The 23,633-nt window shown below is 46.9% G+C and overlaps 1 protein-coding gene across 1 annotated transcript in view; it reads right to left on the minus strand.

Annotated features, from left to right (window-relative positions):
* DYNC1H1 (dynein cytoplasmic 1 heavy chain 1) overlaps positions 1-23,633 on the minus strand; it is a 1,397,843-nt gene that overhangs the window by 1,248,789 nt on the left and 125,421 nt on the right. The window contains exon 11 of the mRNA XM_085626346.1: positions 695-841. Coding sequence (XP_085482472.1) covers positions 695-841 — 147 coding nt within the window. The remainder of the gene's footprint in view (positions 1-694; positions 842-23,633) is intronic.

Below are 23,633 nucleotides of genomic sequence, written 5' to 3' on the forward strand. Positions count from 1 at the left end.
TAAATCCCTTCCTCCACACTTCCTAATTTATAGGGGTGTTCCTTGGCAATTCCCGCCCTGGATACCGTTAATCCTCCTCTCAACAGGGGTTTTAAAAAATTATCTGGAGGACATATTCCATTCATAGAGGATTCCATCTAGGATTGGAAAATGTCCTGCAAAAACTTTTTGGTGAATACCCACAAACTTGCAAGCGTATGGACGCTCACAGACCTTACACAATGGAACATCCAATCGCCAACCCTGTACAGGTATTTTCCCACATGTCAAAATTCCACCATAATGAAATAATCTTAAGTAGGAATTAATCACTTTGGAATTATAAATTTACATTATGTGAGCGCAAAGCATGAATGTACACTTTAAAAACAAAATATTTGCATATGTTAATTTCTCTTGGGTGCGCAAATAACTGAAATTAGGATGCACGGTTGGTACCAGTTGATGGGAAATGGGAGAATTTGCTTAGCATACTGCATTTTTCTTAATAGAAAAAACAGAACACAAATTGGAGCAAATGAAAAGCTAGAAATAAAAATTGTGCATGCACAAGTAGGCAAGCATATTTAGTGAACTCTAAAGTGCATCACCATTATATAAGTAAAAAATATTAATGCCTTAAACTTCCAATAAGTCAAACGAATCACCTAAAGCACAACCTAACATACAGAGTACTCTTAAATGGAATGCTCACCTGATATCTTTGGCTCTGAATGCGGGGAAGGGCGAGTATTACCATCTTCCAGGAGAACATTTCTTGATACAACTTGTATCTGCAGTCTTCGATTGGTGGATTTAAATAAATCACCTGGTTAGTTATTCTCAGTTCATGAACAATATTCTGCAAGAAAAAAAGTTTGAAGAAAGGGATCATATATTTGTCTGAGCTAATAAATAAACCCCATTTTCCATTATTAAATACATCCAATAATGCCACATTAGTTTGAATAGATGAACTTTCATTAGAAGGTTAAAGTGTGAAATAATTCTATAAATAAAGTAGAAACAGACACCAATCTTCTTAAAGAAAACCTACCATTCACAGCTGAAACGTAAGCCAGCCTGACAATGGGCATGGCTGCATCATAACAAATTAAACAGAATACTAAACAAGGGAAGAGATTCAAATTTGTAGCACTTGACTTTCATGGTGTACACACTACACTGCACAAGACTTAAATCACATCTGTAAGCAAAATGTTTGAGCAATTTTCACCCATCATTTACTATATTTCTATGTTTTATACAGAAAGGTGATTAAGTATTTTGTGAAGATCAAGGACATAGAAGCCAGATGGCAAATAATAGTGTACAGTTTGCTTCCTCAAGTAAATATCAACACTCTTGGGCTGGGAGCGGTGTAGTAGGTTTCATATACCTCAAGCCACCATGTATTAATATTATGATAATGTATGCATATATACGATTGTATGAACGGCAGCTTTACAATGGTTAAGGACGTTCTGCCCCATCCATATAGGGTACCCGCTTTCTTTCCTTGTCCCTCCATTTGGTTATGTTATTGTTTCAATGTTATCTATATTCTCGAATGATCGATTAGTTGGTTGCAATGACATGGGAAGTAGAGCCTTATGAGCTGTATATACGACGCTAATATATACACGTATAGTACGTTTGCTCTGTGTTACAATAAGGAACTGTTGATATATTGGATTGTTTTCATTTCCATGCTAGACCAAGGGTAAGATAATTTACATTAAGGAGACCAATCGATGCTATTTATGTGTTCATATTGTCGCTTTACTGTGCTACATACTCTGTGTTGGATATGCCTACTGGTTCTGTTTGACAATGTATAAGCCTATTATTCATATAACTTATGTAAAAACTTAAAACAGATCAAACAAAACAAAAAAAAACACTCTTGGGCTGGGGCTAATAGGTCATAATTAAATTACTTAAGTACTGTGTATCTATTATTGCAAGATACCATAGGATGACCTCACACTTACCAATTTCGGATCTGTGTAGCTACTTTAAATCCTCAGAGAATATGATAGCACTGGCTCTATCAAGGACATCAAAAAATCTGTGACGGAAAGCTTGTATAAAGCATGTTTGCATCCAATACCATATAACCAATGATTCAATCACTCTACTCGCGCAGGCCAAGTTCCATCATTAGCCCCTATAAAACTAAGAACATAGCACCTCTGCCAAATTCTCTCTTAAAACCCTGTGATAAACGAGCATGAGTCATTGTCCTTTACTTGAGTTATGTGCTTGCTATGAAAAACGTCCACCAAAGCCATATAGGCACCACCAATTCCAGATTTCACTAGTAATGCCACAATGTAAAGCCATCTAACAAGGTGAAATAGTATCTTAGGGAAGTAGGCTGCCATCTTCCACTCTGAGGTACTGTGAATTTAGTTAAAACTCCAAAGTATTCTACTCGCTAAAGAGTGTACCTATAGTTAAAAGTGACTACCACCTCCTCATACCAGGTTACTTGTTATCTAGTGGTAGATCAGTAGTAAATAGATTAAGTCTTTGTTCACCATCCCTGGTAGGTGTATTTCTGCCCCAACACCCAGCATCAAGTTAGCTCCACCCCATAACTGGCCCCAGTTGTAGGAAAGTGTCCCTTTTTGCATGGTTGCCCACCAATGTTTACTGATGCTCTTTAACTAAGTGTGCCCTGGGTTCCTGCCAACTATGTTGAATATGCTACTTACCAGTATGCATCTGTTCGTGGCATGTAGGGCTGCTGACATTCATATCTGTGCCTAGATCGCCGCCTAGTGTTGGGTCCGGATGTTTGCACGTTGTTGTCCTGGAAGAGTCTTCGAAGTATCACGAGATAGGTGACTCCTCCCCTGGACCACAGTGCGCATGGGCATCCTCTCCATCCTTAGATTGTTTTTCGCCATTGTGGCAGTGATGGAGTAGATACAGTAAGTGATGACCATGCTATACAGTAATTCTGAGAGCTGCAGCTGCTACAGGCGCCGGGGAGGAGGGTGGGCGATATGAATGTCAGCAGCCCTACATGCCAAGAACAGATGCATACTGGTAAGTAGCATATTCAGTTCGAGGCATGTGGGCTGCTGAATTCATATCTGTGCATAGAATACATAGCAGTACCTCCTATTATCGGCGGCTACCAGTGCCAGCTGCAGCGGTCTGAAAAAGAGTTTTGAGAACAGCCTGTCCTACAGCTGCCTGCTGTTTTGAGTGTACATCTACGCAGTAGTGTTTAGTAAATGTATGTATAGTGGACCATGTGGCTGCTCTACATATTTCCTGTACAGGAATGTTTCCCAGGAAAGCCATGGACGCCCCTAACTTTCGTGTTGAGTGGGCTCGTGGGGGAATTGTTAATGTGCGTTTAGCTTTTTGATAGCAAATTTGAATACATTCAACGATCCATCTGGCTATACCTGCTTTGGAAATGGCGTTGCCCTTGTGTTGTGGAGAAAAGGCAACGAAAAGTTGTTTTGTCTTCCTAAAGTTTTTAGTTCTGTTTATATAGTACAGGAGGGCCCTCTTTACATCTAGTGTATGGAGCATTCTCTCAGCGACATTTTGTGGATTTTGAAAGAAAACCGGCAGTTCAATAGTTTGATTCATGTGGAACTGCGATATCACTTTGGGCATGAATTTGGGGTTGGTACGTAGTACGACCCCGTTTGCGTGAACCTGTATGAATGGCTCTTGAATGGTTAGTGCCTGGAGTTCACTGACTCTTCTTAACGAAGTGATCGCTACTAGGAAAGCTACTTTCCAGGTGAGGAATTGAATCTCACATGAGTGGAGAGGCTCGAAGGGTGGACCCATCAGTCTGGTGAGGACAAAGTTGAGGTTCCACACCGGTGCTGGTGGGTGTCTTGGGGGAATTACTCGTTTAAGTCCCTCCAAGAAGGCTTTGATGGCAGGCACTCTGAATAAAGAGAGGTGCTGCCTGTTTTGGAGATAGGCTGCTATTGCGGTTAAATGGATACGTATTGAGGTGTATGCCAGATTGCATCGGTATAGGTGTAAGAGGTAACAGATTATGTTTTGAATGGATGCGTCTAGCGGGTTAATGTCATTGTTGTTGCACTAAATGACAAACCTCTTCCATTTAGCCGCATAGCAAGCTCTGGTAGTGGGTCTCCTGGCCTCCTTGATGATCTCCATACAGTCAGGTGGCAGGTTTAGGTAGCCAAACTCTAAGACTTCAGGAGCCAGATTGCCAGGTTCAGCTGTTGCGGATCTGGGTGCTGAATTTCGCCATGGTTCTGCGTCAAAAGCGCAGGTTTGATCCGCAGCCTTTGATGCGGCACCACGGAAAGTTCTAGAAAGGTGGTGTACCATGGTTGGCACGCCCATGTGGGAGCAACTAGGATGAGTGTCAGTGAGTGCTGTCGCAGTTTGCGTGCCACCAGCGGTATTAACGGCGCTGGGGGAAAAGCGTACGCAAATCTGCCTGACCAGTTCATCCATATCGCATTGCCCTGCGACTGTGGATGTGGGAACCTGGCGGCAAAGCTTTGGCATTTTGCGTTTTCGCTTGTGGCGAATAGGTCTATCTCTGGATGACCCCACTGCTGGAAGTACGGTTGGAGTACTGACGGATGTAGCTCCCACTCGTGCATCTGGTGGCTGTGTCTGCTGAGCAGATCCGCCATCTGGTTGTCCTTGCCCGGGAGGTGTTCCGCCATGAGGAATATGTTCCTCTGAATGGCCCACTTCCACATGCTCTGAGCAAGATGAGACAACTGTGGAGTGTGTTCCTCCCTGCTTCTGTATGTAGTACATGGCAGTCATGTTGTCCGTCCGGATCAACACGACTTTGTTGCACAAGTGTACTTTGAATGCCTTCATGGCTAGGAAGATTGCCATCAGTTCCAGAAGGTTGATGTGCATCTTCTTTTGTTGCGTCGTCCATAGTCCCTGCACTGTGTAAGTGAGTACATGAGCTCCCCATCCCTGGAGAGAGGCGTCCGCCGTCAGTATTATTTGTGGAACAGGCTCTTGGAACGGTCGGCCCTTGCAAAGGTTTTGTGGATTCCACCAATGCAGAGAGTTGTATGCCCGACCGCTCACCAACACTAGGTCTTTTAATTGTCCGTGAGCCTGATTCCATTGACGTGCCAAGCACTCCTGAAGCGGGCGCATATGTAGTCTCGCGTGCGGGACTATGAAAATGCAGGAGGCCATCATGCCTATCAACTGCATGAACACTCGCGCTGGAAGGGAGTGTTGAGGTTTGAACTTGGAGATCAGCAGTTGCATGCTGTTGATCCTCACTAAATTTGGCTGAGCTGTGGCTGCCAGAGTGTTTATGGTCACGCCGAGGTACTGTTGTACGTGTGCGGGTTGGAGATGTGATTTTGGGTAATTTAGTGAGAATCCCAGACTGTGAAGAAGGTGAATGGTGAGGGACATGTGGCTGGCGCATTGCTGGGCTGACTTTGCTTGAACAAGCCAGTCGTCCAGGTAAGGGTAGACGTGAATGTGTTGTCTCCGTAGATGTGCAGCCACTGTAGCTAGGCACTTGGTGAAAATCCTGGGTGCTGTTGGCACACCGAAGGGGAGGACTTTGAATTGATAGTGCTGTCCCTGAATAGTGAACCTGAGATATATTCTGTGTGATGGGTATATGGGTATGTGGAAGTACGCATCTTTGAGGTCTAGTGTGGCTAGGAAGTCTCCCTGGCTGAGCAGCGGGAGAACCTGCTGTAGGGTGAGCATATGGAAATGCTCTGAGAGAATGTAGTGGTTGAGGGGTCTCAGGTCTAGTATAGGTCTGAGTGACCCGTCCTTTTTTGGGATTAAGAAGTACAGAGAGTACACCCCTGTCCCCTGCTGGTTGACGGGCACGACCTCTATTGCACCTTTTTGCAGCATACTTAGCACTTCCTGCTGCAATAATGCTAAGTGCTCTACGGACATAGGACGGTGCTTTGGGGGTATGTTGGGAGGAGTGGAGGTTAATTAGAGACAGTAACCGTGTTGGATAATGTCCTTGACCCACCTGTCTGTGGTGATGGTTTTCCAGGTGGACAGGAACCGCTGGAGTCTTCCCCCCCGACAGGTGTTATGTGGTCAGGGGGAAGGGAGATGGCGTCACGGTTTGTTTTTGGGGGAGAACCTGGTGTTGCCGTAACCACGTCCCCTGCCCTTGGTGCTGGAGCCACGATATCCACCTCTATTGGTTTTATCGTAGGTACTCTGTGTGCCCCCTTTAGTGTATTGCTGCTGTGACCCCTGGCCTCTAGCTGCTCCTCTATTACCGGGGCGACGAAAGGAGCCACTACGAAATTGCGGCATCTGCAGAGCCCCCATTGACTTCGCAGTGTCAGTGTCTTTTTTTATTTTTTCTATGGTAGTGTCAACTTCTGGGCCGAATAGATAGTCGGGGTTGACTGGCTGATTCAGGATGTTGTTTTGAATCTCTGGTTTGAATCCTGAGATTCTTAACCAAGCGTGTCGTCGTAACATGACGTTGGTGTTAATTGCCCTTGCCGCTGTGTCGGCAGCATCCAGTGCGCACTTAATGGATGCGTTGGTAAGGAGTTGTCCCTCTCTGATGAGGAGCTCCGCTGCCTCTTTGTATTCATCTGGCAGATGCTGGAGTAGCGATTCTAGCGTGTCGTAGTGTGAACGATCATAGCGGGCCAAGAGGGCCTGTGTATTGGCGATGCGCCAGATGTTTGCTGCTTGAGCTGTAATTCTTTTGCCTGAGGTCTCCAGCACCTTGGACTCCTTGTCTGGGGGAGGAGCATCACCTGTTTGCGAATGGGCTCGTTTGCGAGCGTTAGCAACTACCATGGAGTCCAGAGGTAACTGACCTCTAATGTACATAGAATCTCCGGGCGCAGGCTTGTACTTTTTTTCAATCCTGGGGTTGAGCACCCGTGCCCTGGTTGTTTCTTTGAAAATGTCCTTTGCAGGTTTGAGAACACCTTTCAACATGGGCAAAGTTTTGACAGTTCTCTCGGAGGAGGCGAAAGTGTCCACTAAGAAGTCTTCCTCAACAGTGTCAGAGTGGAGTTGTACTCCATGATTGGCGGCAGCACGTTCTATCAGGGCATTGGAGGCAGCAGTGTCCTCTGTGGGAGATGTTTTTGCGCTGTAAAGCTGCGTGTCCTGGGTATCTGACGCGGTACCCTGGTCTGTAGGGTCATCCCATGCCTGATCTGGGTCCTGCTGCTCATCAGGATCGATATCCCCGGGGTAGGTGGTATCATCGGCCATGTAGTCCTCCACTGCGTCCGTTTCGGAAGGCGTAGGAGAAAAGGACTGGGGATCCTGATAGGAGGTTTGCAAGCGTTCATACAGAACTGGTTCCGACTCTGCTGGCAATTTGTGCTTCAGAGGTATTCTGTAGGAGTCCAAGCCCTGCTCTGGCGTGATATTCCGCTTGCGGAGCATCAGTCTACCAGTGTCGGCGTCGATGAATTGTGGCTGTGAAGGCTCAGAATGTGTGTGTCCAGTAGATGGGGGACTGTGTCTGGTGGACACGTGTTCGGATCTCGAACATCTTCGGTGCCGTGGATGGCGGCAAACCAAAAGTGATGTTGGTTGGCGCCGAGGGTGCTTTTGGAGCCTTGTTCGAGTCGGGGCCCGACGTGGATCGGAGGGCTGCCCGTTCCCTGATGCGTTGCAACGACGCCGCGACTTCTCGCACTGAGAACGCCGAAGGTTCTTTGGTGCCGGTCGGTACCGTGGAGGTAGGCGTCGACTGCTTCGGAGCCACAGGGTGATCGATCCGAAGACAGGTATCAACGGTCGTTGGAGTCGATGACTTGGCGTGTGCCGCCGTCTTCGATGTGGACTCAGATGGAGCGGCCATTTTGACTTTGGTGGTCGGGGCCGACTGCTTCGGTGCCAGGGGCCGAGGCGCTTTTGTGGGACCGAGGGCCTTCTTTTTTGGGTCGGTACCGATATCCGCTGCAGCGAGTTCGGCGCCGAAATCCCTCTTAGTGCGTTCGGAGCAGACGGCCTTTGCTGGCGTCGAAGGAGTGGAGGTCTTCGAGGGCTTAGAGCCGATCAGGGCCAGTTTCACTTTTGGTTTCGGTGGAACTGGTGCGACGATTGGTTTCGGTTTCGTTGAAGGGAATCCAGTCGTCTTTGGTAATAATGGCTCGTGCAGGATGTTCGAGGCCGGGCCCGAAGAACTTTGGGATTGATCTCGGGTAAGGCCCGGAGGCGATCCCTCGACCTGAGCCGTAGAATGACGCACTTTGACGGCCTCCGTATCGACGGGTGGGCCTGGCTCTTCGCTAGAGCTATCTTCTTCGGCCCCAAAGGCCTCATCGTAGTCTCCTACCTAGTCGACGGCTTCTTCCCTGTGAAAAAGCACTTAGTCGTCTTCCGATCGGGAATCGTGTTCGGAAGCGGGGCTGGAGTTTACTTCTTCCACGCTCTCTACATCCTCGTCCTCGGTGCTGAAGATGTTGGCCGGGGCAGGCGCCGATTGCTGCGCTTCTAATCTCGCCGCCCGTCGATTCCAGAGAGTCTTCTTCGATCGGAATCGAGCACAGGCCATACATTTCGATTCGTCGTGATCCGGTAAGAGACATTTGTTGCATACCGGGTGGACGTCGATGTGTGGGTATTTGGCGTGGCATAAAGGACACCGTTTGAATGGGGTCCTCGGTTCCATCGTCGATGTAAGTTCGGTGTTCGGATCAAACTGATCCGAAAGGCTGGAAGAAGTTTCTAAACTAATCAAGAAAGCAGTCGATACCGAACGGGAACAGTACCGACGAAAACTAAAGGCCTTTTGGCCTTAAAGGAATATGCTACTTACCAGTATGCATCTGTTCTTGGCATGTAGAGCTGCAGAGTCACACACTGAGGATAAGATCGCCATCTGGTGTTGGGCTCGGATGATTGCAGGTTGTTGTTGTCTTCGGAAGAAGCCTTTGGTCACGAGGTTGGTGACTCCTCCCCTGGACAACAGTGCGCATGGGCATCCACTCCATCGTCAGATTGTTTTTTCGCCATGATGGGAAAAGATGGAGTGTATAGGAATGAAAGAAAGGATGTCCAAGTGTAATGTCTAAGTAAGACGGATGCTGGAACAGATACAGGTCCCGGGGAGGCGGGCGGGCGTGTGTGACTCTGCAGCTCTACATGCCAAGAACAGATGCATACTGGTAAGTAGCATATTCCGTTCGAGGCATATGAGCTGCAGATCACACACTGAGGATAGATTATACAGCAGTGCTTCCCCTTAGCGGTGGTCGCCTGTATCCATTGCAGCAGCTTGAAATAAAGTTTTTAGGACAGCCTGGCCCACGGAGGCCTGTTTGGCCTGCACGTCAACACAGTAGTGTTTAGTGAAGGTATGCGTGGTAGACCACGTGGCTGCCTTGCAAATGTCTTCTAAGGGAATGTTACCTAAGAAGGCCATAGAAGCCCCTATTTTACGCGTGGAGTGCGCCCTAGGGGGAACTGTAAGTGTACGTTTAGCCTTTAGGTAGCATATTTGGATGCATTTAACTATCCACCGGGCTATACCTGATTTGGAGATCGGATTGCCTTTATGTGGTGGTGCGAAAGCAACAAAGAGTTGTTTTGTCTTTCGAAAAGGTTTTGTCCTGTCGATGTAATAAAGCAAGGCTCGTTTGACATCTAAGGTATGTAGGGACCTTTCAGCTACGGAGTCTGGGATTTGGGAAAAAGACTGGTAGCTCTACTGATTGGTTAAGGTGGAAAGGGGAAATCACTTTTGGAAGAAATTTAGGGTTTGTCCTAAGAACCACTTTGTTACGGTGTAGTTGTAAGAAAGGTTCCTCTAGTGTAAGGGCTTGTATTTCACTTACTCTGCGTAGGGAAGTGATTGCGATAAGGAAAGCTACCTTCCATGTTAGGAATTGTAATTCACATTTGTGCATAGGTTCAAATGGGGGACCCATGAGTCTTGTGAGAACCACATTGAGATTCCACACTGGGGCAGGTGGCAATCTTGGGGGAAGAATTCTTTTGAGACCTTCCATAAACGCTTTGATGGCTGGTACCTTAAAAAGGGACAGGTGTTGCCTATTTTGCAAGTAGGCTGCCAAGGCTGCTAGGTGTAAACGTATAGAGGAATAGGCTAGATTGCATCTTTGCAAGTGTAGTAGATAGCAAATGATGTTTTGGATGGAAGCATCCAATGGATGTATGTCATTATTAGCGCAGTAGATGGCAAATCGTTTCCATTTAGCGGCATAACACGCTCTAGTAGTAGGGCGTCTGGTTTCCTTTATGATATTCATACAGTCTGGAGGGAGATTGAGGTAACCGAACTCTAAGACCTCAGGAGCCAGATCGCTAGGTTCAGTGTTTGAGGATCTGGGTGTCTGATTTCTCCATGGTTCTGGGTTAATAGATCCGGGGAGAGGCGTAGCCTTTGATGTGGAACTAAAGATAGTTCCAGAAGTGTGGTGAACCACGGTTGACGTGCCCAAGTGGGAGCCACTAGTATTAGTGTTAGTGACTGTTGTTTCAGTTTGCGTACCACAAATGGAACTAGTGGGAGAGGCGGAAAAGCGTACGCAAAACTGCCTGACCAGTTCATCCATAGGGCATTGCCCTTCGACTGTGGGTGTGGAAACCTGGCGGCGAAGGTTGGGCATTTTGTGTTTTCGGGAGTGGCGAACAGGTCTATGTCTGGTTGTCCCCACTTTTGGAAGAAGGGGAGTAGAACCTTGGGGTGTAGTTCCCATTCGTGGATCTGCTGTGTGTGGCGACTTAGGAGGTCGGCCACTTGATTGTGGATCCCTGGGAGATGTTCTGCTAACAGGTAGCTGTTTTGGGGAATTGCCCATCTCCAGATTTGCTATGCCAGTTGGGACAGTTGGAGAGAATGTGTCCCTCCCGGTTTCTGTATATAATACATTGTCGTCATGTTGTCTGTGCGTATGAGGACAGTTTTGTTCTTTAGGTGAACTTGAAAGGATTTTAGTGCTAGGAACACTGCTAAGAGTTCCAGGTGGTTGATGTGGAGCAGTTTCTGTTGACTGGTCCATCTGCCCTGAGTGGTATGGTGAAGGAGGTGGGCTCCCCACCCTGTGAGAGATGCGTCGGTAGTTAGCACAACTTGTGGAAGAGGCTCTAAGAACGGTCGTCCTTTGGACAGGTTGATGGTGTTCCACCATTTCAGTGAGCGAAGCGAGCGACTGTCCACCAACACCAGATCGGTAAGTTGTCCGTGAGCTTGGTTCCACTGTTGTGCTAGACATTCCTGTAAGGGACGCATCTGAAGTCGTGCGTGTGGGACTATGGAGATGCAGGACGCCATCATGCCTAGGAGCTGCATGAACACTCTTGCTGGAAGAGATGGATGAGTTTGAAATTGAGAGATGAGATTTTGTATACTGGCTATCCTGGCAGTGCTGGGATAAGCAATGGCTTTGGATGTATCTATGGTTGCTCCTAGATACTGATGTAAGTGGGAAGGTTGTAGATGGGATTTGGGGTAGTTGATAGTGACCCCAAATTGTGGAGAGTTTGAATGGTGCGATGAGTGTGGAGAACGCATTTTTGGTGAGTATAGGCTTTTATGAGCCAATCGTCCAGATAGGGGAAGACATGGATCTGTTGTCTTCTGAGGTAAGCTGCTACGACTGCTAAGCACTTGGTGAACACTCTGGGTGCTGTTGTTACTCCGAATGGGAGAGCTGTGAATTGATAGTGTTGCCATCTACCACAAATCGTAGATATTTTCTGTGTGCGGGATGCATAGGGATGTGAAAGTACGTGTCCTTGAGTTCCAATGTGGCAAGGAAGTCTCCCTGTTGTAACAGTGGGAGGACTTGTTGGAGGGTGGTCATATGAAAATGATCTGAATGTATATACTGGTTTAGCAGTCTGAGATCCAGTATGGGCCGTAATGTTTTGTCCTTTTTGGGAATGAGGAAGTATAGAGAATACACCCCTGTTCCCTGATGTTGAAGAGGGACTGGTTCTATCGCATGTTTTTGTAACAGGGATTGAACTTCTTGTTTGAGGAGAGAGAGATGATGTGAGGACATTGGACGTTGTTTGGGTGGTATGTTTGGGGGGGATTGTATGAGTTCTAGGCAGTAGCCAGACTGGATAATTTGTCTTACCCATCTGTCTGTGGTGATGGAAGTCCAGACAGGTAGGAATTGTTGGAGTCGCCCCCCGACCGGAGTGGAATGGTCTGGGGGGAGTGGTGGCAAGTCACTGTTTGGTGGCTGGGGAGGTGCGGGTGTTGTTGTTGTTGCCCCGCCCTCGACCTTTGTTATTGTTTCCCCTATAACCTCCCCGGAAATATCCTCTGTTAGGGGATGTTTGTCCAGAATTTTTAAAGGTGGATGTGGTCTCAGTTGCTGTGTTTTTGGAGCCTCCTCTATAAAAGGAGCGACGAAAGGAACCCCGGTTTTGAGGAGACTGCAGTGCTCCCATGGACTTGGCAGTTTCATTATCTTTTTTCATTTTTTCTAATGCAGTGTCCACTGCAGGGCCAAATAACTGCTCTTGGTTGAAAGGTTGAGCTAGAATTGCGGTTTGAACTTCTGGTTTAAAACCGGAAATACGGAGCCAGGCATGTCGTCTGAGTAAGACGCTAGTATTGACCGCCCGAGAAGCAGTGTCTGCCGCATCTAAGGCGCATTTAATAGAGGCATTAGATATTAACTTGCCTTCTTGAATGAGGTCAGCGGCCTGGGATTTAAAGGGATCAGGCAGGTGTTGCATAAGGTCCTCAAGTTGGTCATAATGCGCCCTGTCATACCGGGCTAACAGGGCCTGGGTATTGGCAATACGCCAGTGGTTCGCCGCCTGTACGGCGACTCGTTTGCCTGAGGCCTCTAAAAGCTTAGACTCCTTGTCTGGGGGGGGAGTTTCTCCAGTTGTCTGCGAGTTAACGCGCTTCCTGGCATTTGATACGACCAAGGAGTCTAAAGGGAGCTTTAATGTATGCAGGGTCCTGCGGGGCTGGTCGGTACTTTTTTTCGATGCGGGGGTTGAGAACCCTCGCTCGAACAGGGTCTTTAAAGACCTCAGTGGCATGCTTTATAACCCCTTTAATCATGGGAAGTATGTGAACAGTTTTTTGTGACTGCTCAAAAGTATAGAGGAGAAAATCCTCTTCAAGGGGGTCCGTGTGCATAGTGACACCATGGAATGTTGCTGCCCTATTTATTAGTTGGCCAAACCCCAAATGGTCATCAGGAGGGGAGGGCTTGGAGGGGTAGGTAGTGGGGTCAGGCATGTCAGGTATTGGATAAGACCAGTCATCTACTGGTGCTGTGTCTGGAAATGTAAACGGGTCGTTTGGATCAACAGGATCATTAAATAAATCAGGGTCCGCCCCTCCCCCCAAGTCATCATTATCATCCTGTGGAGGAGGTGAATGATAGGGAGATGGTAAAGGTAAAGGTAAAGGAGAAGGAGGAGGAGGAGGAGGAGGAGGGGGGGACGGGTTAGGAGGTAATACAGGAGAGGAAGGACGAAGTGGTGAAGTGGCACAGTCCTTTTTCCGTATGGGAGCTGGAGGAGGTGTAATGTCCAGCTTCCGCTTTTTATATGGGACGGCAGTCACATGTCCAGTGTCGGGATTGATGTAGATCCGCTTTTGAGTAGGATCTGGCCGAAAAAGTTCATCTGGCTCCGAAGGTGGTGGCGGCGACGGCCGCTTCGGGTCTTTATGAGCTTTTTTCGGTGTGGACGTAGTTTTCGGTGCCGATGATGTTTTCGGTGCCGAAGGATGTTTAGGGTCCGATGGATTTTTCGGAGCCGATGGAGTTTTCGGTGCCGATAGCTTCGGTGCCGAGGGACTTTTAGGCATCGATGTCGAAGAACGTTTCGGCGCCGGTGGAGACTTCGGTGCCGAGGAACGTTACGGTGCCGAAGGAGATTTCGGTCTTGAAGCCTGTTTCGGTGCCGATAGTGGTTTTTCGGTGCCGAGGGTGTTAAAGGCACAATTACATGAGGTTTGCTCGAGCCCGAGCCACCTACAGGCTTAGATGTCTTCGAAGCCGGGCCCGAGGGCGGGGCTTCTGAAGAGGATTTCCGGTCGCGACTGGGCCCAGCTGGCGGAGTCTTGACCACTGTCTTTTTGGATGGGGCAGGGGCAGGGGGGGTGGTACTCACACGCTGCCCTGGAGTGATGAGGTCATCGGAATCGTCGGCCTCGGACACGATCTCGAGATCTTCGGTGTCATCTTCGGGAAAATCTTGAGCAAAGATGTCCTCCGGTTCTGGAGCTGGTTTGGCCATAATATGGCGTCGAGCTCTTCGGTCCCGGAGGGTCTTCTTCGAACGGAAAGCGGCACAAGCTGGACAGGTGGACTCGTTGTGTTCCGGCGACAGGCAGAGGTTACAAACCTCGTGGTGGTCACTGTGGGGGAACTTCGCTCCACACTGGGGGCATTTTTTGAAGGGTGTCCTGTCCATCAGCCGCTTCCGGAACCGGTCCGAGTTGATGTCGACGTCGATGGAATGAAGATTAAAGAGTTAAATCGATTGCTAAAAGTTTTCTGCTGGAGCGGAAAAAAGTTCATCCGAACCCAATGGCGGAAAAAAACAATCTAAGGATGGAGAGGATGCCCATGCGCACTGTGGTACAGGGGAGGAGTCACCTATCTCGTGATACTTCGAAGACTCTTCCAGGACAACAACGTGCAAACATCCGGACCCAACACTAAGCGGCGATCTATGCACAGATATGAATTCAGCAGCCCACATGCCTCGAACACACATGACCTATGTTCTTTCCCTAAAACTGTACTGTTGCAACCCCAATTGAGAACTCTGGCCACGTGTAAGTCCCTTGTAAAAGGTACCATGGGTACTAAGGGCACTGAGACCAGGGAAGGCCTCCAAGAGCTGCGGCACATATTGTGCCACCCTTAGAAACCCTGTACACTCTCTCTCTCTCTCGCCGAGTGTGTTGGTGCAGAGAAAAGTGAAGAGTGGACATGGCACACATCCCTGCGTGCCATGCCTACAATCAACCCCCTTTGGCATAGGTAAGCCACTCCTCTAGCTGGGTGCACTATACCACTGGTGAGGGTACAGGTACATGAGCCATGTACCTCTATAGTGTCCAAGTCCATTCCTAGACATTGTAAGTGCAGTAAAACCATAAAGAGTATACAGACTGGGAGTTTGTCATTACGAACTCCACAGCACTGTAATTGCTTTACTGAAATCTGGGAAGTTTGATATCAAACTTCTCAGCACATTACACCCACACTTATGCCAGTGTGGGATTTAATGCCAACTGCACACAGAGGGCATCTTAGAGATGCCCCCTGAAAAACGACCTAACTCTAGTGTCCTGGCTAACTGGTTGCTCGCCAGCTGCCACCCCAGACATGTTTCTGGACCCCTGGGTCGAGAGCCTCCTGCTCTTGGGCTCCTGATACAAAGCACATCCTGGGACGAGATGCCCAAGCCTCCTCCCCGAGGATGGGTAAGGTCCACGAAGGGGAAGCTTCAAAAACTTGCTGCCTTTGTGAGCTACCGCAGCCATTTGCTGCTTCGAGCATTCTGCTCCCACTTTGGGCAGGAGAATCAGCAGGAAAACCAAGATAGGTGGAGAGGTGTACCAACCTTTGCCAACCTCACCCCCTCAGGTGTGGGAGGCGAGGTACAACTCCCAGTCCCCACCATTTTGAAGATGGGGGGACCCAACCAACCAGAGTGAGGCTTATGCCCCCCTCCTAATGGAGGGTGGCATAATATGGGTGGACCCACACCAAGGAAGGGACCCATTGGTCCCAACCTGTTCCTACCTGAAACATCCCCAATATTTAGTATTTAGGGGCCTCCTCAGACAAGCAAGAAGAAGGACCGAAGGGCCGTGCTGAAGGAAGAGGGGGGAGAGGAGACCACCAACTTACTTGGCCCCAGCCCTACCGGCCTGTCCGAACCTCCTCCAGCAGAATCCTGTTGTCCTGCAGCCATCAGCCCCCCTGAACCCGGAGGACCCGCCCTGCATTCCCTAACAAGACTGTCTCCTGTGAAAACCGGATTTGCTCATTAACAGACTCTGGCTTCGGCCAAATCCGTGAGTCTGAACCAGACGCCCATGGCCCAAGTTCGAGTAGGCCAACACCACGAGGAGGTCTCCCCAGCGATCCTGACCGGGGATCTGGTGATCCCTGACCTTGCACTGACTGTTTTTCTGTGAATTCAGAACTGTATGAAAACCTAAGAAACTGATGGAGAAAAACGTACTTACCTTTTTTCCAGGTAATGTGTGATATCTAGGCATATCACATTGAGTAGAAAGAGTAATGCTGAAAAGTAATCCAAAAAGAAATTACAACTGCGTTTGCACATTTTACAAGCCTGTAAGAAAAGTCATTCTTTATCCAGCTTGTTTTTTTAACTAACTTTCTGGAAAAGTACAACCATATCTACCTGTACCAAGTCCTGCTTGGTTCTATAAATAAAAATACAACAAAGAAACATTTTTTATACAAACAATTGGTCTGAGTTCAGTCCTTAAGTGTGTGAAATCATTTCTTGCATGAGGGTGTACAATAAATACTCAATACCCTCTGAAAAAGCCTTACTGCTCGCCCACACTACCACAAATAGAGAGTAAGGTATTATCTGTTACCTCTAAGCCTTTGGGGATCCACTGGACTCTGCACACTATACGTTATTTTGGTGTAGTATATACAGAGTCAGCTTCCTACACCATTGTAAAGTAAATACTGTCCGTTTAGAGCCTGTACTTTCTAATTTGCCTGATCTTAGATTAGATTTGGTGCAGCAGCCCAGGAAGGACGTTTACCAGGGTCAGAACATTATTAAAAGTTGACAGTACGGGAGCCTTGCTGCTATGACCAACTTGGGAGAAGCTGAATTGGCAATGAGAGAAAAGGAACTGACCAACAAAGAAAGAGACAAGCACTACACTCAGCTGACTTAAGACACACATTCCAACCGACCAACTGCTTGGGTGGTCACTTTCGCTATCTAGAAAAGAAAAGGTTGGTGAGGATGAAGCATGTCCTACGGATTGCCAACGTGAATAATAAGCCATGGGGAAGGATCCTTTCACAAGATGATGGCATCTACCTTATAAGGTTTAATTTTCCGTAGCATCCTAGATCTTGCTCTCATTTGTGGTTGAGATAACAAAAAATTCCTTAGCTTGTTCCATTAAACGAAGAACTAATGGAAAAAACAGTTTAGTCAACGTGCAATGCTGAACCACCTGGAGGATGAATGGAGAGTCAGCATGCAGAGTTGAAAAACTAATTTCACCACTCCTCTCACCAAGAGAGTGCATTCCTCGTCAAAAGGTTATATCTGTACAATATGAAGATTATTTGTGTAGTGCTTTAATAGGTGGCTGCATTTTCAGGAAAAGCCAAGTTTTGTTCCCTCCTCCTTCTCTGGGGTAATGCCTGAGCAGAGTATAAGAAGTTGCAAGCATAAACTGGAGAAGGCTGGGTCTTCAACATCCGTGCTTAAAATAACAAGTGTTATGCCCTGCATAGTTATTCTATGTTGCACTCTTCACCCTTTCTTCCTGCTGCTCAGCCAATGTGCATGTTTACTGTAGAATGTTGGGAATGCAGTGATGCACGAAATGTTGGGTGTCTGTGTGAGTGAGGAATGACAGAGTGAGAGGGGCTGGGCAGCAGGCAGGCTGCTCCTTGTGGGATTTGCCACTACAAGGGGTTACCTACAACCTGGAACTAATGCCTTGACTACTGGCAAATCTACTTATACTTCACCTGTTACCTGGACTTCCTGTCTGATGTGCTTACCAACCATCTGGATGTACTTGAAACGACTACAGATTAAAAGGTACAAGTTAAATATAGTTGGCCACTAGTGTCTACTTCTACCACAGAGTACAACAAATAGCTTTTTGACACTGAAGGGGATACAGACATCATTCAGGGATTCAATATCAATCGTTGTCATGAATCTTGACAACAAATGGTCCGCAAAGTTGAAAAGACTGGCTACAGACTGCTCAGATCTCTAATTGATTTAAATGTTAGTTACTAAAACTAACATTACACAGCTACCTAGGTTGGTGGCAGTCGCAGTGTATTGGTGGAATGGATACACTAGTATGGCTGGTTTTTGATAAATGTATAGTCCTGGCAAACCAGTTAGATGCCTTTCAAGTTGACGTGAGAAACAACAAGATATAAGAGTGGATTAATGAAAAGTCCACCTGCTTGTAATAGGCGGGGTGGGGGTTAAAACACTGCAACGTTTTGCAGAAATGCAGTAAGAATATAGAACCCCTCCTGGGCAGTGTTTGGTATTTAGAATAGCCAGTCACGCACTGAGGAATACATGTTAAAATACTAATATAGAGCCACCAACAAACACCATGCAGGTTTTAAGGGGTGTGCATCGCAAAAGTGACTCGGATATATGGGCAAATAGTTGCAGCTTTAGGCAAACCTCTCTCTAGCCTGAATGAATGTTGAACAAATAATTTGGAGAGGGCCATAATCCTGGATTATGTGGTTGATAGTCCATAAACGTTTAAACTAATTCAGTTTAACATTTTGAATAAAACATTTAATGTCTATCAGAATCCAGACAGTTTAACGTGTTGTGCACCAAATGCAGAGTACTACCACATGGTAAAAGGGCATCCTAGAATTCAGGGACATTGGAAGGAGTACAGCAGCTTAATGATTCTATTGAGGATGACATTACAGTGACACTGGAATATTCGTGCATGGAAGGAAGACTAAACACTAGAGAGGTTTTGAGGATCTATCTTTAGTCTTGGCAAAATGTTGAATATTGATGCACTGGAAGTGAAGGGAAATCCCGCTGATAAGGGTAGACATTCACTGGGCTGCAGCACATCTAGCAGCTCTGTAATTTTCAACTACAAACATTACAAAATATTCCAAGCTAGAGGCGTGGGAGACCATTCTATTATCTCCATAACCCTCCCAAGAATAATTTATTTAAGCAGTGTTTTCCAAACTGACGGTTTTGACCGATGGGTGAGTCGGGTCGCAAGGCCATTTTTGGTGGGTCCAATCAATGATTAAAGATGCCTTTAAATTCTGTATTTATTATGTAAGCACCTCAAAGTCAGAGGTCAAATGTCAAGCTGTGTCATTTGCTGCTTATTTTTTTAACAGACTGGGGTTTACGAACTTCTCTCAGTTTGCGGTCAAAGGGAGAATAATAAAGTGAATTATGTGGCAAGTGTGAAAGGAAAGCTGGAGGATGTAATTTTTTCTAACACAACAAACTATAAATACCTGGCACGAGCTGTACATATTCTTTAGTTACGAAAGCAAAACTAAGCACTTTTTTTGCAATTCTTAAGTGCGTTAGAAACAGATTTTAATAGGATCAAATTAAATCAAGAACCTTTAATTGGTGGAGCACAAATGATAAATATTTAATTAAACTATTTTCATACATTGTTTGTGGGCAATTGAGTTTGATCTATATAACTCTGTGCAAATTAAGTGACCATTACAATGGAAAATGTGCAGTCTGTAAATGACAATGAACTACCACAAAATGCTTTAGTTACATTATGAAATCACCTGCCTTGGTCCATTAAAGCTAGATGGGGCGCAAAAGTTTCCAGTCCTGAAAAGTGGGTTGTGGTTTTAATGGGAAGGACTAGCTCTTCCTACACTTCAGCAAAGAGGCACATATACGAATCAACACTGATGAACTGATAAGTGATTGTGTAGTTTGTGGGTGCTGGAAAGAAAATTGTTAGGTCATGACAGTTGTAGAATATGTTGATTGCAAGATTGAGGATTTGCTTTCTTTTTTCATATCCAAAAAAAGGCTTGTGTACCATGGGATAGACCAGTATGTTAATAAAAATTTTTTTTTTTAAAGGATCTCATTCATTTCTAGCGAATTACAGTTCTTGAAGCATGTGTGGTGGAAATATACTGTTTAGCCTACATTTGTTTTACAGTGGTCGCCTTGGCCTTTTATTTTAACCTTGCAGAGCATTTCCTGCAGATATTTCCTGTGCAACTCAGCTTGAAGACAAAACGAATGAACTCTATATAAAACGTTTGGATGCTCCATTTGGAACAACCGCATCCAGATGGAGTGACTATCAGTGACTTAATTATTGTGCTTTTATCCATGGTGCTTAAAAAAACCATCACAAAAAATTGGGGTCCAGTATACATGCTTCACTGTTAATTCTCAAAAGAACAAGGTATGCTGTTCCTAAAGGGTACAAAGAAGAGTAGGTCAGAGAAAAGGAACCACTACAAGGGACGTAGTTCCTTTTTGGAAAAGGGGCCATCACACACCCTTGGGGGGTGTCATACTTCGTTGGGCCGGCGCTTTAATGCCAGACAGGCACCCTCAAGGGGGCTCTTTAACGAAGATCTTTTTACAAAGCCGTGATGTGAAGAGCGAGTTAAGGGCCCTTTGTGTAAAGTGAGGAAATATAGGTGTCAATGTAGTGCTTAGTGACTTAAAAAAGGCAAGTCTCGAATCAAATTTGAATCCATGAGTATGCCGGACTTATTAAAAACGTGATGTCACCATTGGGGACAATGATCCCTGGTGACTTATAAGGTCAACATGTTTCATGTCGTCAATTAGTCAAGGTGTGATCTAGGGCAATTCTTTAGGACTGTAAAATTTCACCAATGACCTACCCCTTCTCATGTGCCTCACTCCCGAGGCACATGAGAAGGGGGAGGTCGTTGGTGAAGTTCTCCAATGGATGACTACGCAAAAACGTTTAGCATTTCTCTGTGTTTCTCTTTAGGAGGGGATGACATCACCCTCATTGGGTCAGTAATTTTCTATTCAGCAGGTACACCTATAGGGTACTTGGTGTTCGGATACTACTGGTTGCATCCTTGGCCCCAGACACTGTGTAGATTAGTTATACATTTCATGGTTTAATTCATCACAGCTTTGGAAAAAGATCTCTGATAAAGAGCCCCTTTGAGGGTGCCCGTAGGGCATTGCAGCGCCGGCCCGATGAGGAGCAAGCCTGATGATGAAGCATGACACCCGCAAGGGTGTGAGGGCCCCATTTCCAAAAAGGAACTGCTCCCCTTGTAGTGGCTCCTTTTCTCTGACCAACTCCCCTTTGTATTTGTCCCCTTTGGGAACAGCATACCTGCTTAAAAAAACATTTTAAAATAAAATGAAGCAAATAGAAGGGTATAGTTGATAGGATGGCAGCAAGAGATGTTCCTTCATCAGCCTTGAGGCAGAACGAATGGAAAAGGAAGATTATTCCACAACTTGGCCACTAGAACCGATACAAATTAGAACAAACAATGGAGAGTAAGGTAGTGGAGATATTTAAGTAAAGCTTAAAAAAATGTGAAGCTAAAGTGAGAAAAGTGAGAGGGAGACAGCAAAGTTCAGCAAGATATTGGTACGCACTGGATTAAGGGCAGAGGGAGAATGCACACATGAATTTGAAATAGTTTGAGGAAAGGGAAGCCGATTTGTGGGAAGGCCATCATATAGGAATGAACATTCATTGTTATGAGAAAGAACTAAGGACTGCAAAAGAACTTTAGTATAAGTAAAATACAAAAACATTTTCAATTTTACCTGTGCTATGCAAGATGTAGGAATGTGCCTTTCTGTATGGTGGCCCCTAACTTTTTGCCAGGTAACTGATGCAATTTGACGGAGTGTGCCCTGGGTCCCTGCCAAACAGGTTCCTAGGGCCAGTGTTCTTTCCCCAAACTGTACCACTGTTCCCCCACCAATTGGCACAACCCTTGTAAGGCGTATCTATAGTAAAAAGGGCATGGTAGCCAGGGAAAGGCCTCAGAGGGACGCAGCATGTATTGTGCCACCCTCAGAGACCTCTCACCACAAACATGCACCACTGCTATTGCAGCCTGTGTGTTTTGGTGCAGCTTGGAGTGAAGAGTTGCCATGCCAGTCCAGCAATGCATGAGGTCTAGGTAAGTCACCCTTAAGGGCAGGGTGCCCTTTGTAGGAAGGTGGATATCTGACTATGGTTACCCCCAACTTTTTGCCTAGTGTCTAGCTGGTTTTTCGACTTAGTTGGCCTGAGATCCTGCCATTCAGGGTCTCAGGCTGTCTGCTCTCTCTTTAAAATGGACTCCATGTACCCTAGGTACATTCCCAATTGGTAAGGATCACCTTATTGGACCCTGTACAGTGTACCCTAGGTACCCAGGGCATAGGTGTACCCTAGGCCTCCCAGGGGCTGCAGCATGTATTATGCCACCCCTGGTCTGGCCTTCCAATCAGACACAACTGGCTGATCACTCAGCTGGGGCAAGGTCGTGTAATCACCCCTTGCTTAGATATAGTATACCTATATCTACGCTTAATATAGACACATGTGTACCTATCAGCCACTCCTATGGCAGGCCTTAACAATCCTGGAGGCAGAGTGCTTGGTAACATGTGAGATGGTGCTCTAGCATGAGCTGAGCCTGTCTGCAGCTTTCGGAACCATGTCCTTATAGCTGTTCTATGATATAGCCTACCATATACTCTTAAAGTGCCTTATAATCTTAAACGGTTATGGTAACTATGGTTTGGCTTTATCAAAACATGTCGTGTAAGGTGTCTAACACTTTGGAATAATACCCCCATACCATTTCTGGTGATGAGGATATTATCCCTCCCTTCTAGAGGGAGAAGACATGTTAAAATCCTACTTTGCTGTTTAACTCTAACCAAAGCCTCAGCATCACAAAATGGATGCTGCTGCCACAGACACGAGTCTGACCTCCTGCTGCTGGGAGTGATCCCAGCCAGGGAGGCTTGGACAATAGGTTTCCTGCTTGGGGAGGTGCTAGCACCTCCCCAGACAGACTTTAGTGTATTGGGGCAGGGAGGGCTGAAAGGAATGAGACATGCCTGGGGCACACAAGGTGTCCCATGCATAGTCCAGTTCAAACCGGTGCTGGGGCACACCAGCCCCAGTCCTGGCGCGAAACTGGACAAAGGGAAGGGGGTGTAACCACCCCCCTCCCAGGTCCCACCCATAAGGCGTGACCTAGCAGGTAACCCAGCCCCCCTGATTAGTATAAGAGTGGTAGCTGGGCCCCAGGAGATTAGATTATCCTGAACCTGCAACTTGAACAGAAACTCTGGACCTTCGACGAAAGAAGAAGGCTGAAGAATCTCCCTTGTGGCCAAGGAGTGGCTACCCTGTGCAAACAGGCACCATCAGGAGACTACCCTTTGCTTTGCTTAAGTTCTACGAGGGACCGACTGCAGAGCCTTGACTTCCAGACTTCTCCGACCCTGATCCACATCCACAGCCGAGCGGAGATCCGTGGAGGCGACGAGAGACGTGGGACCGGCTACCTGGGAAAAGTGGCTAGTATCTTCAAGCGCAGCTTCTGAGGCACCCTCGAAGTTGTGCACCGGGGATTGAGAAGCCCCAACCCCAAGCACCATCTGCACCGGAGATCAGCCCCCCACACTCCACGAGTCCTGCGTGGGGCCCTTCTGCATTTTCCTGCTTGCCGCGTCTGTCCGGTTGCTTGCCCGTTGGCTAGTGACCTTTGTGACGACGCATCCTGAAATCTTCACCGCTGGTTTGGCTCCTCCAGACTGGCTCCTGCTTCTGTGAAAAAGAGAAGCACCCCAGACCTTCCTGGTCTGCACCAGAAGCAAGTCCTCCGTTCTTCGTGGGTTCCGCTTGCCAAGGCTTGGTGAGTCCTAGTCCAACTTCGACGCCGCCGACAGCAAGAGCCTTCGTGGGA

This window comes from Triturus cristatus, chromosome 9 (assembly GCF_964204655.1).
Source record: "Triturus cristatus chromosome 9, aTriCri1.1, whole genome shotgun sequence".
Lineage (NCBI taxonomy): Eukaryota > Metazoa > Chordata > Amphibia > Caudata > Salamandridae > Triturus > Triturus cristatus.